This window comes from Pocillopora verrucosa, chromosome 8, assembly GCF_036669915.1.
Source record: "Pocillopora verrucosa isolate sample1 chromosome 8, ASM3666991v2, whole genome shotgun sequence".
In the NCBI taxonomy this organism is placed as follows: Eukaryota; Metazoa; Cnidaria; class Anthozoa; order Scleractinia; family Pocilloporidae; genus Pocillopora; species Pocillopora verrucosa.
Window position 1 is genome coordinate 18,884,808 of NC_089319.1, and position 19,553 is coordinate 18,904,360.

Genomic DNA, 19,553 nt, shown 5'->3' on the forward strand with positions numbered 1-19,553 from the left:
TGACACTACTTTTAACGGTTACGGACACCGTTGAGGCATTGTGCTAAGCAATAAAATAGTAGAAAAGGGCGAACTTGAAACAGCTGAGGACAACTGTCTCGAATTTGTGCCCTGTTCGTTTTCCTCACTGCCGGAGAAAACAAAGGGGACTACTTTACAATAGGTAAAAATAATTTTGCAAAACGTTCTACCGTTTTTGAAACACAAGTAATAGAATGAGAGACCTTCAATTATGCGAGGGACATATGGTAGGTAGTTGATTGAGCAAAATTCGCAAAGTTTGGTCGTTTCGTCTCACCATACATTTTTTGCACTCGTTCAAACATACCGTCATATACTTGCCGGACAAAACGCACGACTCTTGGTGCTGTTCATGTACGCTTCTTAAACTGATCATTAAAGAGCGAGAGAGACCTTTTAATGTTTGCGATGTAAACCACGAATTCACGGGGCCGTGGATGTCCCATATAAAGCACAGCAAACATGCATAAATACGTTTCTCTTAATACGATCCTTTAAAAACGCGGGCTTCCACAAGAATACACCGCAGAGCTGAAAGGAGCTACAAATTCTTTAACACTTTGTAGAAACTTTTTCTTGTGGGCAAATAGGATGTGAACACCAGCGAATAAATACAGCGAAATGCATTGCATCAACTTAAGTTAGATCTGAATTGTCAAGGAATTCCACATGGTGAGGATGTACTGCGGTACTATCTTGTGTTTCCTTACACCCCCTTCCAACAGCTACTTCAAGGCTTTAAAAAGATGCCAAAGCCTGGGTGACAATTTGACGTGTATGTTGTGGCTTGAAACGAAACTTGGTCAAATATTTTTAACCAGTTTAATATGTATTCACCTTTGTTCTAGAAGAATTTCCATCATTATTAAACAAAGAAAGATAGACATCAACCTTGTTTAGAATAACTTCAACTTGAGGTTCTTTTCAACCCCCACAAGTACAAGATCTATTCCTTTTAACCCTTTACTCCCTAACATCAGTATACATATTCTCCATAGTGTTCTCTGAACATTTCCTAAGGTGCTGACAAGGAGAATTTGTCTAACAATCAAGAGCTTCTTTAGGTGGTGATCATTTCCTTTATTCTTGTGACCTTCATGTTTAATTCAAGGGTGATATGGTAAGGAGAAATTAGATGCCAATCACGCTTAGGGGTTAAAGAGTTAATTGTTATCTTGGTGTTTGGTTAAGGTTAAAGATGACACTGATGTTTGCCAACTGAGGATTTTCACTTTGAAGGTTAGTTATCCATGATCTCAGCAGATCTTCACTGGCATTAGCATGACTCATGCAGACTGCAACAATTTGACCTAAAAGAAAAAAAACAATACAGTCAACCCATTTCATTACTATGACAAAATCCATACATTACTCAACAAACAGGTAAGGGTAATACTCAAACATATCAGATTAAAGTTGTTATCTTGATTTAACACCAAATTTTCCTAAATAATTTACAAGGAAATGTTGAACAACTGGAGAGGAGAATTTTAAAACAATAGGATCTTGGGGGTCAGAGGATCAAGTATAACAAGTAGATTAGTAAGAAATTTCCAAGCTATGATTATTTTAGTCTATTACTCATCAGAGTATAAAGTCCCAATTTTGGTGACAACCTCTTCCAAGCAGGAAAGCAAACAATTCCCCAAAATACCAAATTTTGCTTCAAAGCCAGCAGCAATCTCTTGTCGCATTCTTTTTTAAAACTTGTTTCCTCCAGTGAGTGACAAACCAACACTATCCTTCAATTGAAGCTGAGCTCTACAAGGAAAATACATATTGACAAAAAGAAAACAAATTGCTGATTCATTACTCCTGACCCACCTTCCCCATTCTCCTCATCAAACTCAGCATCAGTTCTCAGTGTGAAGAAGTATCTTTGAAGGCGACGAACCCAAATGAAGAAAGGTCCTTCTACATACATTGGTTTGTGTGAGTTGTAACCTTCTAAAATGTTCTTCTGCTGCTCAGTCTGAGCACCAACCAAGAACTCTTGGCCTTCACCATCAGCATTATCCTGGAAATAATCAGGGACAGTAACTAACACACAAATAATATTTTTGCTTGCTAATGCATAACTTCTCTTGGTTCTCATTGTCTATTGTTTTTCTCCTATATGTACAATAAAAGCACCATCCCAATAGAAATATAAGCTAATCTTTCTTTACATGCCTGTTTTTCCCCTGTCTCTTATAAATGGGGCAATGTGAGATAATTTATGGATTTTAGTCTGACTGTATGAAACAAAAAGATTATGGTTATTTTGAAGAAGAGCTCCAAGAGAAACCTTGTTGGCTGACTGTTGGTTGACAGATAACCAACAAGTCATAGTTTATTGTGGATTCTTGTGTGCTGAGGTTGCATCATCTATTGAAACAACAAATTGCTGATCCTGTGTCAGACCCTACTGTCACGATTTTATTATTTTATGACCTCAATTAATTTGAGGCAAGAACACTTTGAAGATAACATTGCTATCCATGAGAGGGATGATGACAGCAAAGTCTAAAGGAATTGAGGCAAGCTAGGTTATAAGTTACAATTCATGCCTGTGTCATCAATAGGAATATCTTGCCAGTTGGACACCTAGCACTCTCATAGAGGATACCATTAAATTCATTCCTATATGTTGCCTTTGACCAATCCTATAAGGAAACTGAACAATATTTTCCTGATGTTTTCTGCAAGAATTGTATATCATATGAATTAATTAATGGTGGGGGTGGGGGAAAACAGGGCACTGTCTTGGAGTCAGGGGAATTTTTTCAAAGTTACTATGCAAATACCATATATTGACTGATTTTGCCAAATGCTGTGGGTTTATATTGAATCTTAATTTTAAAACCTCTTGATGTGGTTACCTTGTAGATGGTGATAATCTGCTCATCTTTAGTCATTCTGATCAGAGCAAGCTTGCTCAACTCTGCATCACTTTCAGGTAGAGCTTTTGGGTAAGGATTAGGAAACATTTCCTCCATTTTACGATACCAATACACCAGCCGCTTACACTTTTGCAAAGGTTGACTTGCATGGCCAAAAATTTCATGTACAATATCGTAAGTGGTTTCATCAGGTGAGATCCAGTTGTCTTCCATAAGCGTCAAGATGTCTAATGCCAGCTCAGCTTGAGGATGCTTCTTTGCCCAGATAGCATCAAATAGAGTTCTGTTGTCAAATCTACCCCTGGGAAACACGTCTAGCATTCTGTTGTATACTTCAACGTCCTTCCCTAGATCAAATTCCTCCACGTAATTCATAGCTGTCTTGAGAAATTCCATATGCCCCCTCCTGGTCCGGTTTCTGGCGAGAAAATTATCAATCACTCCCACAAAGTTCTCTTTAGTTTTCCCTAAGGAGGCCGCTTTCTCAAATGAAACGACGTGTTTAGACATAGATAATGGAGAAACTTTGACCTTGCTAGGTGTTAAATTCACATGTACAAGTTTACTGCTCTCTGCATCTTCTGCTCTAATTTTGGCCAGCCTCTCATCGTAATCCTTTTCCTCATATAGCTCCTTGTCTGAATTGCTGCTTAAAATTCTAGAGCAGCTAATTTGTCTTCTTGGCAAGCACTTCATAGACTGCGGCGTTGATAGCTTGCGCATGGAATTCGAAGCAACGAAAACGTATTCTGGATGGTTGCTTAGTCTCCTCGCGATCGTTGCCAACATACAAAAGCGGTGCATCTTTCTTGGAAGGTGAATCTCTCTGTGGCAGTGATTATTCTATGACTTTAGGAAAATCAGACAGAACTATACCAAAAAGACTTAAGTTCAACGAGGCCTTCCCTCGTCCGCCATATTGAATCTTTGTGACAAAAAATATTTTGTCAGGGAGAGGGTAGGTAAAATGAATAGATGAGCTTAACCATCTAGCTATCCCTCCCTCAATTTTCTACAGGCCCTTCTCCGGTGCACAGTCCACCCCGAACATTGCTCTACTAGTACCACGTGGTTTCCCACCATCGCTCTCTTTTCTTCCTGCCCTCGTTGGCTTTTGCAAGAGTAAGGAATGTTCCTTCGTTTTCTCCCCATATTTCTGTATACTAGAGCCCTCTTGTACTGTTATTTTCACATAGTCATGTTCTAACGAGTTATGTCCTTGTTCATTTTAATATCATTTGCATGAAAGCTGTAAGGTGCGAAAGAAATGTCCTATCAAAATTCTTATTTGGATACAAAGTATTACTGCTATGATCAATCTTTTGCTTTCAAAGACTTCGTACTTACTTTATGGCATTTAAATAAATAGACAAGGTATCATCACACATACACAGTGGTTATGATTTAGATCGGGGGGTGACTAGATAGAGCCGCAAGAATATTGTGTTGGAAAAATAAAACACTTTCCACACGGTAAAAAGTTTGAGTGTGGTTTCTCTAAATTAAACCACTCAACCGTTTGTGATCTTGCTCTGTAAAGTTGATAAAGCCATCTTACAATAGTAACTTTGGCTTCAAGCCAGCAAGAGAGTTGGCCTTGAGGAACAGTAGTGGTCTCTGTTTAACTGATTATAGGAGAGTGGTATTAATAATAGTATGTGTACTAAACAATGCTATGGCAGGGAAATTAGGAGAGGATGAGAGATCATAGACTGACAGAAGCAAATAAAGCTGTTCTGACCCCTTATCTTTATCTGACCATGACAAATGAGTTAACTTAGAAGTTACAACTTCATGCAATCTTAGCCTGCATATAGTATAATACTATGATTTTGGCTGATACTTTATCAAAAACAGTGCACCTCTCAATTGAATTTGGATGTTGGTGAGAATTAAACATGACGGGCAGTTGACAAGAGGTAGCTATTTACAATTGGTGAAGTTTGTTGGTGAGTTTTTAAGACCAACAATTTTCCTTGTATTCAATAGGTTGTTCCGTCGTCACTTTTTTTTGGCACAGCAAAGCATAATGTCTGGGGGCATTGAAGCTCTACAATTAAAGGAAGAAGATGTTGTGAAGTTACTTGCTGCTGGTGTTCATCTTGGTGCCAGCAATGTAGACTTTCAAATGGAAAGTTATGTTTACAAACGAAAACCTGATGGTAATAAATCTGCTAGATGATTAGTTTGCAGGGAAGGTTTAAACTTTCCTATGGTTGTTGTCCTTCTCTACTTTTATGTTGAAGTGAAAAATGGTTTAGGAATAGCACAGCCAGGAGAGTATCAACAATTCAAGCCACGATGAAATAAATTTTTGGGGAAGCGTCCTTTACCTCTACCCACATGGGTTGTTTTTCCTGTGTTCAATTTGGTTAAAAGCTTTTGTCAGAAAAATAAGTTTAGTTTAAGAAAGTGTTTTCATTATGTTATTCATTATTAAGTATTGGGTTACTGATTACACAGAGACATAATTGCAAGCAGCACTCAGTATTATAAACTGCAAGTATATTTTAAGCCACATTAAAGTTGCTCCATCTTTTCATAATAATTATTTTCTCTATTTGTCTTTTCACCAGGTGTTCACATCATCAACATTAAAAAGACATGGGAGAAGCTGCTTCTTGCCGCCCGTATCATTGTTGGCATTGAACATCCTTCTGATGTCTGTGTGATCTCAGCCAGACCTTATGGACAGGTAGGTGTAATTACCAGTTATCACTGGGAATGTCCAACTCACTCCAATTGACCAGTGTTTAATACAAAGGGGTCTCTGGCATAAAGACTGACATGTTGAGCTGCCTAATATCAGATGACTTACTTGTAACCTTGCTCAATTTGAGTTTTCATTTCCCATGATATATTTGGAAGGTTTAAAGAGCTCACAATAGGAGTGGATTAGCTGACAATGTTCAGTTGACTACTTGTAAAGAAGAATTCAATTCTGACCAAAGTTTAGGTTTTAAATATGGCACTTTTCCTGCATTGAACTTAAGCCCGGCAAGTGTACTTGTTTATTTGTGCAGCTGAAAATGGGTTGTGTCCAAGCAAAAATGGGTTTGATGAGTCAATTTGACAGGCACCAGCTGGGAAATTTTTTTTAAGCCTTGGGCTTAATGAAGTTGTGGTGAAGTGAACCTTATGACCACAATCTGAGACCCACCTCTGATGAGACGTTGCAGTATTATGATTGCTACATAAAGCTGTGAAAACTTAATGAGTGATGTTATCTTATAGCGTGCCATCCTGAAGTTTGCCAGTCACACTGGGGCCACAGCTATCGCTGGCCGCTTCACTCCTGGTACATTCACCAATCAAATTCAAGCAGCCTTCAGAGAACCACGTTTGCTTGTTGTATGTGATCCACGCACTGATAGCCAGGTAATATTTTGACTATATCTGAAAAATCCCCAAGGAATTACTTTGCTTTTCCTTCTCAACCACATATAAACTTTATTTTCGTGCCAACTCTGGCTGTAATCTTCACATTGCAGAATACTGTTTTTTCCTCAGGGAATGGTAACTATTTAATTGGATGAACTATTCAAAACTATAAAAGTTGGGGAAAACATTTATTGTCCTGTAAAGCTTCATTTCAACTGTTTGAAGTGGAACTTAAAACCATAAAGACTACTCCTCAAACTGAACATGAACTTCTTTCATAGCCCGTGACAGAGTCATCCTACGTAAACATTCCTGTTATTGCATTCTGCAACACTGACTCTCCATTGCACCATGTGGATGTGGCAATCCCCTGCAACAACAAAGGTGCGCATGCTGTGGGTCTTATGTGGTGGTTGTTGGCAAGGGAAGTGCTCCGTATGCGTGGTAGCATTAGCAGGCAAATCAATTGGGAAATCATGCCTGATCTTTACTTTTACAGGGATCCAGAAGAGGTAAAACATTTTTTTTCCATTAAGAGTGAAAATTAACCCCTAAACTCAAAAAATCTGATCACATTACCTCATAAATTAGTTGCAAGAATTTGGTGGTAGAGCAAGATAGCAACTTCTGCCTGATAAGTTTGAGTATTTTAGGAAGAAGTTATATGTTTATCACTTCTGGGAGTTAATTGTTTTCTCTTATATTTCTTAAGAATCAATTTTAATGATGGTATCTATTTGCCTTACCTAACAGAATACTTTTAATTTTTGTATTATTTTGAAATTAAAGTGGTTGTCTCAAAAATCTCACTGGGATTAGCAGATTAAATCTGATAGGAAACACTAAGTTAATTCTGGTAGTTGTGGTCAATTTATGTCATGAGGCAAATGTCCCATTGAGGTCTCAAATCTGATCCTGAACTTGTGAAATTCTTTCCAAATTATGGTCTGTATATAGGGAATAATGATGATTATTAGGCCTTCTTGCTATTGTTGTGATACCTTAATACTGGGTGTACAAGTGAAGAAACTGTGCTCAATGAAGACCAAAATGTAGCCCCTTGCTTTGAGGGGTTAGAGGATCAAGGTTTGTTTTGCGAAATAACACATCTGGAGTACCACATAGACTTGTGAAATAATTTGTTTGTATTCATTCTAGGCTGAAAAGGAAGAACAAGCTGCCATGCAACATGCAGAAGAACAGCCTGCTTCTGCTCCTCAGTTTCCAAGTGAATGGGGTGGAACTGCTGATCAGCAAACTGGAGAGGTGAGTGCTTCCACTGTCCCCAACCAGAGAGGCCATCGTAATATGTAGGAAAGTTTACTTTAGACTTGATATTCTATATCATTTCTTATCATGGCAGTTATTGTGCAAAGGTTTTGTATCCTTCTAAATTACTATTTGTCAGTGTAAAGTTTTTTGTGGAGATAAAGAAGGTTTGAATGCTTCTTTGTTTTGCTTCTTTCAAGATTTCTCTCTTTTTGGGAATATTGCCAGAACCTGGTATTTGGCTAGCTTAAAAGGGAATAGAAACTCTTCCTGATTCCCTTTTCTTGCCATTTTGGCCCTTTCTTGAGGCTGAAAATAAATGTAATTGCGAGAAATCTTAACTAAAAAAAAATTTTATTGATTTTTGTTTTTCCAGTGGGGAGCTGAACAAATGGGCACTTCTGCTTTACCTGCCACCATTGGAGCTACTGAGGACTGGGGTACCAGCCGTGAATGGACTGACACTACCCCTGCTCCATCCAAGGACTGGGCCGAAGCCAAAGATTGGTCGGCTGAACCAGCACCAAAAGAATGGGGAGCAGATGATCTGCAGCCAAGCAGTGATTGGGGTACCTCTGTCACCATGCAGGATGCAAAGAGTGGTGGAGCAGAGTGGGCTTAAACTGAAGCTGGATGAACACCCACTTACTTGTTGGAAACTCTGTCTGAAAGAAACTTAATAAAATCTCCTGAAATGTCCTAATTGCCTTCTATTGATTTTAATCATATTTGATTAACTTTTATTTTACTGTTTGAAAAAAAATGCTGATCAAAACACAAAGGGACAAGATAAAGTTTTTTCAAATATGTCCATCAATCCTGGTTTGAAAGGCTGTTGATTTCATAAACACAAAGTGCACATTTTTATTCTAGTAACTTAATGGAAGTTTTGGTGACTACATTTCAAATTTCAGATATTATCTTTTTAGTTTTTGTACACAGAAAGAAAAAACTCTAGGCTTTGAAATCAACCATATATTTACATTAAAGGTAAAAAATCCATCGGAACTCAGCTTTTTTGTTGAGAACATATTCAAGTACAAACAAAATGTGTGCCATCTGCTCCAGGAATTTTAAATCAGAGTGAGAGAGTTTCAAATTGACTTCCTTTTGTTAAATTCATTAAGGTTACTATCTTGTGAGTAAAACCATGAACTAGGCCAGGGTCTAAAGACTAGCAAGCTCTTGTCTACCACTTAGGTGGTTGATTCATTGCAACTTTTGCACAAGGAGCACATCAGCTTCACCCACTGGCCTTATTCCAGTGAGGATCGCTCTGATTGCGCTTCCACTTAAACACGACCTCTGTGTATGAACAGCCGATGGACATTTGAGTATGAGGCTGAGTACGAGGCTTACCTCTTTGCTCGTAGTTTGTAGGCATTTTGCTGGAAGAGGTAGGAGGTGTCATGGTGGCACAATTTAGCCTATTCGTTTTATGGTTTTTGTAAAATCGTTGGGTTCGATATTGACGGGACCGTGCACCTGTATGAGGACATTTCACTCTGTGTACGTGATTATAGCATGCGAAAGTGTACCAGTTTTTAAAAAATTTTTGGTTACTGCTGCTGATGCTTTTGCGCCCACGAGTCAGTTGAGCTTTAACAAGGAGGGATTGCACATCTGGTTCATGATGGATGGTAAGTAACTGGGATGTGAAATGAAAAAAGCACGGCTAGTTGGGCATAATAATTCCTGAAATACATACATCCCTCACAAGTCTCCAGGCTGTTCTCGAAGTAAACAGAGCTACCCTACAGAGACTGAGGCCAAGGAGAGTCCTTAATGCAACACAGTGGAGCAAGCTGTACCCTACCTTAGCCACATCAGTGTCATTAGCCAACTTTGATATCACCCTTATGTTTATTCTTATTTGTGGTTTGAATCCTCCTGCAACCACAGGATCTTAGGACACACCTCCTCCAACAACAGATCTGATTAGCAAGGCAGACATGGTCCACCTGGAATGTATCAGAAATTATATTTATGCTTATGCAGAGAGGGATTCTTTGTCTGATTTTCAGTTTTCCTCTCACTGGCAGGAGATACATGCAACTGGTAAGATCAGGAGGAAAGAGTTATGAAGTTGCAATCAATAACCTTGAAACTGAGTCTATAGATCCTGAGTTGGAGGCACATTACGAAAAGATTCTTGAAGAATGGAAGAAAGATGAAGACTACAGAAAAGGCATGCTGGATAAAATTATAAGGGAAGAAGGAAATGTTGGCAAGAAAGTTGATGATTTAGCAGTTGTCCCAAACAAGGGTTGGTGATTTCTTGTTTGATCAAGGATTATTAAAATACAAACCTTTTTACTATGCAAGTTAAAATTAAAGCCTCTTGTTTTTGCTGACTTCATGTCAGCCTACTGTGCTAGCAAATTTGTGAGAGGTGTGATGACTATGTGGTTATGAATTGGCAAAGCTAGTGAGGGATAGGGAGAGACCAGTAACCTCTAATTTGCTTCTTTATTGCAGCTCTTTTTCATAGTTATGTAACTTTCTTTTTATTATTTTGATAACTTTCTCAGGAAATGTAACCATAAAAATCCTGATTGAAGTAGACAGAGTTACCCTTAAAGATACAAAACAGTGGGACCCTGCAGAACAGGAGAAAGTAGAGCAAATATTGGTATCTGAGATGTCCAATGTTTAAGACAAGAGCAGATAAGATTGCTACCAAGGATATGCCCAGTCACCTACAAAATTATCTCAAAGGCGTACTTGACTTACCAGTTGTGACAGTGACGTCAGGAAGTTTGATAATTATGGTCAAGTGTCACACATTAGAAATTCTTCAATGTTTGTGGAAAGAGTATTGTTCTGGGCCCAGTTGTTCAAAGGCCGATTAGCGCTAACCCAGGGTTAAATTTTAATCTGGGTTTCCTTATTCCTTTACTCAAAAGCCTTTTTGGGATAATTTTCAGTGTTCTATTTGAAGTGTCAAATAGTCATACTCTAGACTAAAAGAATTTGACTGAATTTCCTTTTACAGCTTTTAGACCTGAAATCAGATTTCACACCAACCCTGGGTTATCTTAACCCAGCTTTGAACAACCTGGCCTTGGTCATCTGAATGCAGTGTCAGAGAAGTATTTTATGACCAATGACATTCAAGACAGATTTGATGTGGATTCTATCACATTGGAGACAACTATTTTGAAAGAGGAATACCTGGCTTGTAGATTGTCTCTAATGGATTTAGCAGGTGACTTGAGTCAAGACACACATATTCATAAAGCTGTTGACAGTTTATAACATGACAAAGCTTGATTAAGGTACTATGTAATCTTCTGGAAATGGTGTAGTCTCGGAATGCAGTCATTGTACCTCTTCTCATACCACTAATGACTGCATGTATATTGGTATGTTATATTTCCTCTAATCAGATTTTGAATTGGAAACTGCACCCAGATTTATGTTATTTTTTTGAGAAGTGACTGTGAAATAGAAGTTTCTAGAAATTTCTAGAATGCTTAGTCATGGTGACATGGACACTAAATTTTGCTGATGTCATACCATGGAACTTTCTGGAACATCCTCTTAACTTTTGTACTTATGATGTAGTTCTCCCAGAATATTTGTTCCGTAGGCTTCCGGAATGTATTTGAATACGTTGTATTAAATGTATATAAGGACTCGGCCATCAAGGAGTTGCAGTTATAGTACATAGACCAACTGTCTTGAAACCTATATTGACAGAGAGCTATTGTGGATTAATTGGAAAATAATTGCGCATTCTCGGAACATTTGGAAGCATCAGTGGTGAGCTAAGCTAATAGTCTGTAGTGGGCTTATGTAAGTTTTTTAAGGATTTAAATTGTTAGTATTGCTTATGTCTGAGTCGCTTCTTTGTAAGACTTAACTGAGGCCGTGCCGTTAAATAAAATCCGTAAAAACTCGTGTATAAACCGTATATTTTTGCCAAAATTCTGGGCTCAAATCGTGGTTGCAGCTTATATACGAGACAAATTGCTTTCAGCGGCAGTAAACTGGCTTGTCTTTACCATAAATAGCATTAAAGCTGTCTTCAACCGATCACTTCACCGATCTCTTCACCACGCTATTCGCCTTTGTCACGGCCCGCCATCTTGGATTACGTCATTGAATATTGTACATGAGGTCGAGGCCACGCGTGGTAAGTTCACAAACAAAATGGCGACTAGTAGCGATAGCGTTGAACTCGAATTTTGGCACAAAAATATAACAAAAATACCCAAAGTTACAAACTCTTTTGTTGAGGATTTTGCTGAGAAGAACCTACCGATCAAAGCCACTGTAACAAGAGGATATAAATTCTTTCACGAAGAATATATTCACGATATTGAAGGTGAGCCTCGTTGACCTCGTGGTAGCTTTCTTTGTTTGACTGTCTTTCCAATATTTTGTTTCTGTGCTCAGTGTTTTGAGTTTTAACTCTTTTTTCTCGGTTTTTAACAGTAAAACTTTGCAAGGAAGAGGATTCAGGAGTAGTGGCTCGGGCTAAATGCTTCAGAAGTATGAAAAAGAACGAAGATCCTCACAAGTTGTCTGTTGTGTTCGAGAGCTCCTCTATTGAGGCTAGCATCAACAAGTATATGTGTAGTTGTGCTGCCGGACAAGGTCTTTGCCATCATGTTCTTGGATTGCTCTATACTCTTGCCCATTTCCAGCTATTAGGCTTAAAAAGTGTCCCGCCAATGGTTTCTAAAACATCAAAGGCACAGGTAAAATTTAATAATAATAATAATAGATTTGATGATAAACAATAAGAAAAAACAGTCATTAATGTATAGAGATTTGACTGTATCTTACCAATATTTTTCCTTAAAAACTCCTTTTAATCACACTGCTGTTTTTAAACATAACACAATAAGCAATTTTGAATTCATATAGTATATTTGTATATTATTTTTTTGCAGAGATGGCATATCCCCAGTCGTAAAGAGGGCATTAAAGCAAGGCCAGTGACAGATTTGATTATACAAAAGTCAAAGCCAAAAGATAAATTGCATGAACCTAAAAAGAAGAGAAAGGTGTGTGGTGTGGCAAGCACGATCTACAAACCCTTCCAGCAATCATTAAGTAGCCTTGACTTGACTAGTGTGCTGTCGCCACAGTTTGAAAATCTCAACAATCAACCTGGATTTATGAGAATATGGGAAGATGAACAAAGTGAGCCTCCAATTTTAGTAGACTCGGCCTTTGGAAAGGTGCCAAAAGGCTGTGTCATAAGCTATCAACAGCCATTGAAAGTTAAGAGCAATATTAACATACAGCTACCTGCATTCAACTTTCCATCTTTAAGCTATCCAGATACAGTGCTCAATGAAAAACAAGACCTTTTCTTCAGCTCCCTTGCAATATCAGGTCAACAGTCTATTGACTTTGAAATGGAGACAAGGGAACAGTCAACTACAACAGCATGGCATGAACTAAGGAAGTTTAGGCTTACAGCTTCAAATTTCAAAGATATATGCTCAAGAAGAAAAGACCATGAAATCCTTTCTACGCGTTTACTAAAGGGAAAAGTAATCCAAACTGCAGCCATGAAATATGGGATACAAAATGAGGGGGTAGCTGCTGATATGTACAAAACACAGTTTGGCAGAGACACTCACCTAGTAGGTTTTCTTATAAACCCATGTCTCCCACACCTAGGCTGTAGCCCAGACAGAAGAGTGTTTGACGACACTGAACAACATCCATGGGGCCTGATAGAAATAAAGTGCTCTCCAGCAAGTCATCTGGATAACCTTCAGTATTTAAAGTTTAATGAACGAAATGGGTCATATTCATTGAAGAAGACACACAAGTATTATTATCAAGTTATGGGATGCCTTGGTTTAACAGGAAGTCAGTGGTGCGATTTCTTTGTTTACTGCAAGGACGAATTTCACTGTGAACGAGTATATTTTGATGAACTTCTCTTTTCTGAAATGCTGGACAAACTGAATTTATTTTTTTTGATTATCACCTGAATACATGTGTTCAATAATTTATTGTATGTCTCTTATACAAAATAACTTCGTGCCTAAGTAACAAGCTAATTGTGTGTGACAAAGTTTGGTGGGAAGTGGAGTAAAGACATTTGAATCAGCATTCTTAAAATGTTAAAATGTAACAAGTCAAACCTAATTAGACTCAGAACTTGTTCTAGTAATTATCATTACACAGCTGTTTGCAGAAATTATTGCCACAACTTTAAAAACATTGGGTTCATGATTGGTAATTTAATAGTTTTTGTATTTTTTCCAAAAATACAATACTTATGATAATTCAGTTTCATTTAAGCCTATATGTCTGTAATATATTGTAAGCGCCATAATTTTTACAAACAGCTGTACATATTTCATTGTTTATCATGCATTCAAATACTGTGACTAAGTTGGGTGTATTTCAAGCCATTTAATAGTTTTTTACTGTTATTAAACAGAACATTCTGTACAAACATGATAAATAAAAATACATGAATGACTTCAACAGGTTTTGTATTTAAACCCCAAAAGGGCATTTTATAATATTTGGCAATAATGAAATTTGTGAATAAATGTAAAGTTATTAAATTCATAATTTTTTTTTCCAAAAAGCTAGTTTGAAAGCTTGCATTGAATCTGTAAAACAAAAATAGTACTAACAATATAATTTTTACTGATTTTACTGTTTATTTTAATGCCTAACCAATATGCCATGTACATACGAAAAGGGTGCCCCTAGGGGATAGGGCCACCCTACTATTCACCCTTCCACATCACATGTTAACAGATGGCATAGTTCTTACCTAGGTTGGACCTAATACGTAGTGTACCCTCACTCAATGTCAACTAACTCTTAGTTGTTAAAAGTTGTTAGTACTATTTGTATTACAGATCCTTACATACTTTACTTTAAATGATGCTTACTCTTCCATCTATTTTACAACAATTGTATACATATTTAGATATATTGCTTTTCATGCAACAAAGGCCCCTGGAAATTGGTAATAAGACATGCCACTGTCCATATTTGATTAATGCTGCCAGCTACTGTAAGAGGTATAACTTTATCAAAATAGTGAAACTCTTTCACCCTTCTTATGGCCCTTTCCACATGGACTCTTAAATTATGTATCTGTTTACTGGTTGAAAGTTCTTTCTTTGAAAATTGACCCTTACTTGACAAAAAGGCAGGCATTGCTACTCCACAACCTATTGGCTTTAATAGATCCTCTATAGTAAATCCTTTATCAGCCATTATTTGATCACCTGGCTCAAGTAAATTCAACAAACCTGATTGCTTAACAAGCTCCTTGTCAGAAATACTTCCTTCAAAAGAGAACTTACATGAATAATTTCCCCAGATGGAGATATTACAACATTGCCTTTGTAAGTTGTGTGGCTCTTATATGATGAATAGCAATTGCTATTCAAAACCATACTAGATGGTGCTTGTACCTTGATCTCTGAGGCATCAATAATACCACGGCATTTAGGATATAACAATTTAAAACACTTAGGCATATGTTTGTCAATTTTTGCCCGAGAGGGCCATATAGGAATGGTTCCCAAAACAAAATAGAGAAAGTTAACCCAAGAAATAAAAACTCTACTCACAGTTGAAATAGAAATATCAAATTCACTGGCTAGTTTCTCATTAAAAGTACCCAGCCTCAGCTTAGTAATGCATAAATAAAACTGATCAAATAAGCTAAGTTTGCATGTCTTGAGAGTGTCTCTCATGTTACTTATATCTTTCCCACTTTTTGCTCGTGCTCTCTGTACTTGGGACCATGAAAACATACTTTCAGCTGTGGGTCTAAGGGCATTGAAGGTACTCACAAAAATAGCAAATGACGAAAAGCCAGTATGGAATCTAACGCGTTTGTCTGACATCCCTTTCAGTTGTCTGTAAAAAGATTGTTTTGAAAGCAGCTGTTCTAATTGTTCGATACGAGCTTGCGCTGCCTCAAGTAGCTCTTCTACAGGCTTTTCGGGTTCAGTAAATAAATAATCATGTAGGTTGACAGTAGGTGTTATGATTGTGGTGTCAGTAGTTACGGTGGAGTCCTCCATGTGGCTGCTAGTATCGATGACATTTTCGTCTACGCTTGAATCTTCGATGGGCCCAATTTCGACTGTGGGAATGTAGAAAATAACATGTTTAGAAATATTTAGGGCGGGCCTAAAGTACGATTTCATAAAAAATAAATACCTGTAGAGGAGATTGGCTGTATATTATCCACGACATCAATCTCGGTTGTGTTAGTACGTGTTGTGCATTCGCGTTTCGTTGGTGACTTTCGTTTCTTTGATAAAGTTGTCCATTCAAAAACGGATGGTACAGCACCATTAACGAGTACACTTTTTCCTGTTAGCGTTTTTTTTATATCTGTGGGTTTAAAATGATCAGAGCAAACTCTTGTACTGTTGGTTATCTGAAAGATATCGGAAAAAATATAAGGTTTGCTATATAAACAACGCTGAAACGACGCTAAACTGAACTATGATATATAAAAGGCCATTTACCTTGAAGGACCGGCCGACATCACGCTTAATTTTTATAATCCACTGTCTTCTTAAGTCTTTGTCTTTCGGGAATTGATGAAAGGTTATATTAGACTGCACTTTTGATCTATTGTTATTGCACTTAGGAACACAACAGTGATCTTTGTTCCGCATGATCGCTCGAGTGTTCAGTGTGTCAAGAACCACGCGTGACCTCGTTTTCATGCCAAAAAGCATTACGTCATTTTCAAGATGGCGATACCGTGACAAAGGCGAATTAGGGAGAACTCGCAAGGCAAATTGCCAACCGTTCCGTTGCCTTTTATTTCTTGTACTTGTACGGCGTGTTTGGCCATGTGGTTGTTAAGATCTTGTTTAGCAACAAGTTTTTCTCCGATCGATGGCTTACATATGTATTTACATACTGCGATGTCTCCCGAGGAAGGAAGTAAACAGTTTCATGTGCTTGGCCCAGACTTCACTCTGCAAATGAGCGAGGTTACTTAGCGGACAATTTTACCTGCGTTTTAGTGTCATCGGTTTCGCTAAATATTGTGGGCACAAATGATGAAAATAACCGTTGTTAGTCTCAAGTATTAAGGAAATCGACTTAAGATCAACATTTAAAAGGTACTGTAAGAGTCGATGAACTTATTAAAGTCCCTACTAATACACAGCATAAGATTTCGGTAGGTTCACACGTAAGACTATGCAAACAACTTTTTTGCCAGAGGTCCTTTTTCAAGGTTTTTTTTTCTTTTTTTCTTTCATGCTTGAGTTTTGGGCGTGTGGCTTATCACGAGTGTATCTTAAACACGAGCTTTTATGGTTCTTGGGTTCAAAGGTGTGTGGTACTCTTTGTGCTGAAACATTTTTTTGCGTGTGTTTTGTAGAGGAGGAAATGGCATCACTCGAAGAAGATATGGTTTTGGACGGAGAGGAAAATGTGGGTTCTGAAGAGTTATTGGATAAAGATATAGCAGATGTTTCTGTTGAGGGACAATCATCAAGTGGTGAAGGAGCGCAAAGTGGGAGGAGTTTGAATATCACAGTGAAGTGCCAAACCTTGGAAGGTCTCGAAAAACTTTGGCAAGACTATAGTTCAGGTCATCTCAATAGTGTAGCGGAGGAACTTCTTGTGACAGATGATATCAAGAAAAAACTAGGTGTGGAATCTATAAAGTTGAAAACAGTGATTACAGAGGAGTCTTACCTGGCATGCAAACGGTACCTCTTAAACAAGTTAGGTGAGTTCTTAGAATACCTCTTTGCATCATACTGAAACTCAGGGCTGGGTTGTTCAAAACTAAGTTAAGATAACCTGGGGTTAGTGTGAAATCTGACCTCAGGTATGAAAGCTTTAAAAGAATATTCAGTATAATTCTTTTTGTCTACAATGTGATGCTTGGATGCTCCAAAAAGAATAGAGATACTTATCTGCTAAAAGGCTTTTGAAGAAAGAAATAAAGAAACCCAGGTTAAATCTTAATCCTGGGTTAGCACTAATAGGCCTTCAAACAACTGGGCCCAGGAGTTTAACAGCTTGTTTTGCCTTATTATGAATTCTCTTTCTTAATGATCAGCATGATTTTTATTCTTTAATCCCCATGTAAATCACCCTTCTTGGCCTCACTTTGGATTGAGAATTCTATTGTTTTTAAACTTGTTGTCGAGACCAGAAGGCTTATTTACAAATAGTTAAAAGCATAGCAAATAAGCCCTTTATTAAAGGGGTATATAATGCGTTCAATGTGACTAGTGTTTGACATGTATGGTGATAATATTGGCAGCATGGCTACAAATTGAGTTGCACTGGAAATTGGTTTTTGGTTATGGGTAGGTGTAGTTAAGGAAGTAAAGGCATATAAAATATAAGTAAATGTGTTGTAGTTCATCAAGTTCAAAATTCTACTGCCTTCAATTTGATGATCTGTGTTAAGAATGAATGTATGTCTTCTGAGTGCACTGAACATCTTGCTATTGGCATGTATTGTCAATTCTCCCTAAATTTAAACTTGAAGTTGATGAAAAAAGATTAGTTGGTTATTACTCAAAACAATGTGTAAGCACCCTTCTAACTGATACATTGACATTAATATTTTATAGATGCCAGCTCTGATCAGTCCTCATCATCCACACCAAGCTTAGAAAACATGCAAGAAGCCAGTTCAGGTCAGCAGCTGATGCAGTTGTTGGGAGAGCCCAGTCCACAAAGTTTGCCCAGCCAGGGCAGTGTAAATCAAGATGAAGAAAAAATGAACTAAGAAAAAATCTGGAATGGTTAAAGTGACTGTTAGCCAGCAAATGGAAAGGAACTTGTTGCACACTTCAACCAAGATGTGTAAAGTCACATCTTTTGTTTGTTCTTAATTTACTCTTATTGTGTATAAATATGTGGAAAAAATTGTGAATCAAAATTCAAGGCTACTTTAATAAATATAGGCATGGGTAGCATGCAAGAGTCATTGGTTTGGCTGGACAGGTTATGATTGGATACTTTATGTACCAAATGTTTTTGTAGCAGAAAAAGAGCATAACTTTAAAACAGACGAAAATATTGCATTACTTCACCTTGAGAATAACAAAAAAAGCTTATTCAACTGAACTCACACAGGTATTTTGTGGTCTGCTGTATCTTTTGGCTAAATACTTAGCAAAATAAAATGCATGGGTGCCACGTTTACTGTTGTTCCTCTCGCAGCCATTGTTTGGTCTTATCACACACCACTATATATTCCCTGTTGGAGAGAGAATGCATTGTGTGATGAGACTAAATAATGGTTGTGAAAGAGACTATGCCTGCTGTTGTTCCTCTAACACAGAGAAAATAAAAATTATTCGTCTACAGTTGGTTGCCTCAAAAATATAATTCCACCTCATTTTACTATGAAAAGCAAACTGAAACCCTGTTGTCTCCAATAGACCCTAGCCAAAGATATACTGTCATCTCAAATAAGTGAAGATACATTGAAGAAGAGAAAAGAATAATGTTTCAAAGAGGGCTCCTTGGTTAATTGTTGACTATCTGGACTTTGCCCTCTGTGTGTGAAACACGTGATAAAATACAGGTTGGTTACAAGGAAGTAACGTGATTGGATTGAGGTCAAGGAAGCTAAAAGCCAATTTCATTCATAGAAAAATTCAAAACACAGGAGAATTGTGTGGAAAATGTACTATCAGCAGCATTTAGTGAATATTTTTCAGTGGGGTTGGACAATGTGGTTAGAAAATGTGATTAAATGTTGGTTGTTTACAAGGAAATGACACATTATGGAGCAAAGTCTAATTAGGGTAACTGGAATTTGATTGGTGGAATACAATTCAAGCATGTGAAAATTGCCTAACATGCATGTGGTGCAATGATTAGGTATGTTCTGATTGGACTTTGGACATTGTTTTCATGGTGCATGATGGAATGTAAGTCATTTGGCACACGAGTTGTCAGTAAAGGAGTGGAAAAACATGTGTTAACTTAAAAATGATGTGAACCTTTCATATCCTGATCAATCTCGACCTTGATTGATGAGGCTCTTGCAAA

General features: G+C 37.6%; 5 protein-coding genes across 7 annotated transcripts; 3 read left to right on the forward strand and 2 right to left on the reverse strand.

Annotated features, from left to right (window-relative positions):
* Positions 1 to 620: 620 nt before the first annotated feature.
* On the reverse strand, positions 621 to 3,827 carry LOC131782751 (evolutionarily conserved signaling intermediate in Toll pathway, mitochondrial). The gene is made up of 3 exons (XM_059099492.2): positions 2,883 to 3,827; positions 1,846 to 2,038; positions 621 to 1,331 (listed from the first exon to the last, which is right to left on the reverse strand). The coding sequence occupies exons 1-3, from the start codon at positions 3,705 to 3,707 to the stop codon at positions 1,192 to 1,194; spliced, it is 1,158 nt and encodes a 385-aa protein (XP_058955475.2). The 5' UTR covers positions 3,708 to 3,827; the 3' UTR covers positions 621 to 1,191.
* A 151-nt stretch (positions 3,828 to 3,978) lies between these two features.
* LOC131782656 (small ribosomal subunit protein uS2) lies at positions 3,979 to 8,252 on the forward strand. Its single transcript, XM_059099401.2, has 7 exons — positions 3,979 to 4,025; positions 4,893 to 5,065; positions 5,480 to 5,598; positions 6,138 to 6,281; positions 6,566 to 6,796; positions 7,443 to 7,550; positions 7,930 to 8,252. Exons 2-7 carry the CDS (start codon positions 4,933 to 4,935, stop codon positions 8,173 to 8,175), a joined length of 981 nt encoding a protein of 326 aa, XP_058955384.1. The 5' UTR covers positions 3,979 to 4,025; positions 4,893 to 4,932; the 3' UTR covers positions 8,176 to 8,252.
* A 2,944-nt stretch (positions 8,253 to 11,196) lies between these two features.
* LOC131782699 (uncharacterized) lies at positions 11,197 to 18,862 on the forward strand. Of its 3 annotated transcripts, none has more exons than XM_059099449.2 (3): positions 11,197 to 11,318; positions 16,909 to 17,262; positions 18,122 to 18,862. In XM_059099449.2, the coding sequence occupies exons 2-3, from the start codon at positions 16,917 to 16,919 to the stop codon at positions 18,277 to 18,279; spliced, it is 504 nt and encodes a 167-aa protein (XP_058955432.1). In that variant the 5' UTR covers positions 11,197 to 11,318; positions 16,909 to 16,916; the 3' UTR covers positions 18,280 to 18,862. The 3 variants fall into 3 exon arrangements, with proteins under 3 accessions (XP_058955432.1, XP_066027048.1, XP_058955424.1); XM_066170951.1 differs by having other exon boundaries at positions 11,242 to 11,351; XM_059099441.2 differs by lacking the exon at positions 11,197 to 11,318 and adding an exon at positions 16,499 to 16,645.
* LOC136282907 (uncharacterized) lies at positions 11,630 to 14,038 on the forward strand. The gene is made up of 3 exons (XM_066170947.1): positions 11,630 to 11,883; positions 11,994 to 12,259; positions 12,455 to 14,038. Exons 1-3 carry the CDS (start codon positions 11,709 to 11,711, stop codon positions 13,511 to 13,513), a joined length of 1,500 nt encoding a protein of 499 aa, XP_066027044.1. The 5' UTR covers positions 11,630 to 11,708; the 3' UTR covers positions 13,514 to 14,038.
* On the reverse strand, positions 14,064 to 16,427 carry LOC131781488 (uncharacterized). The gene is made up of 3 exons (XM_059098157.2): positions 16,037 to 16,427; positions 15,723 to 15,945; positions 14,064 to 15,645 (listed from the first exon to the last, which is right to left on the reverse strand). Exons 1-3 carry the CDS (start codon positions 16,250 to 16,252, stop codon positions 14,792 to 14,794), a joined length of 1,293 nt encoding a protein of 430 aa, XP_058954140.2. The 5' UTR covers positions 16,253 to 16,427; the 3' UTR covers positions 14,064 to 14,791.
* Positions 18,863 to 19,553: the final 691 nt, after the last annotated feature.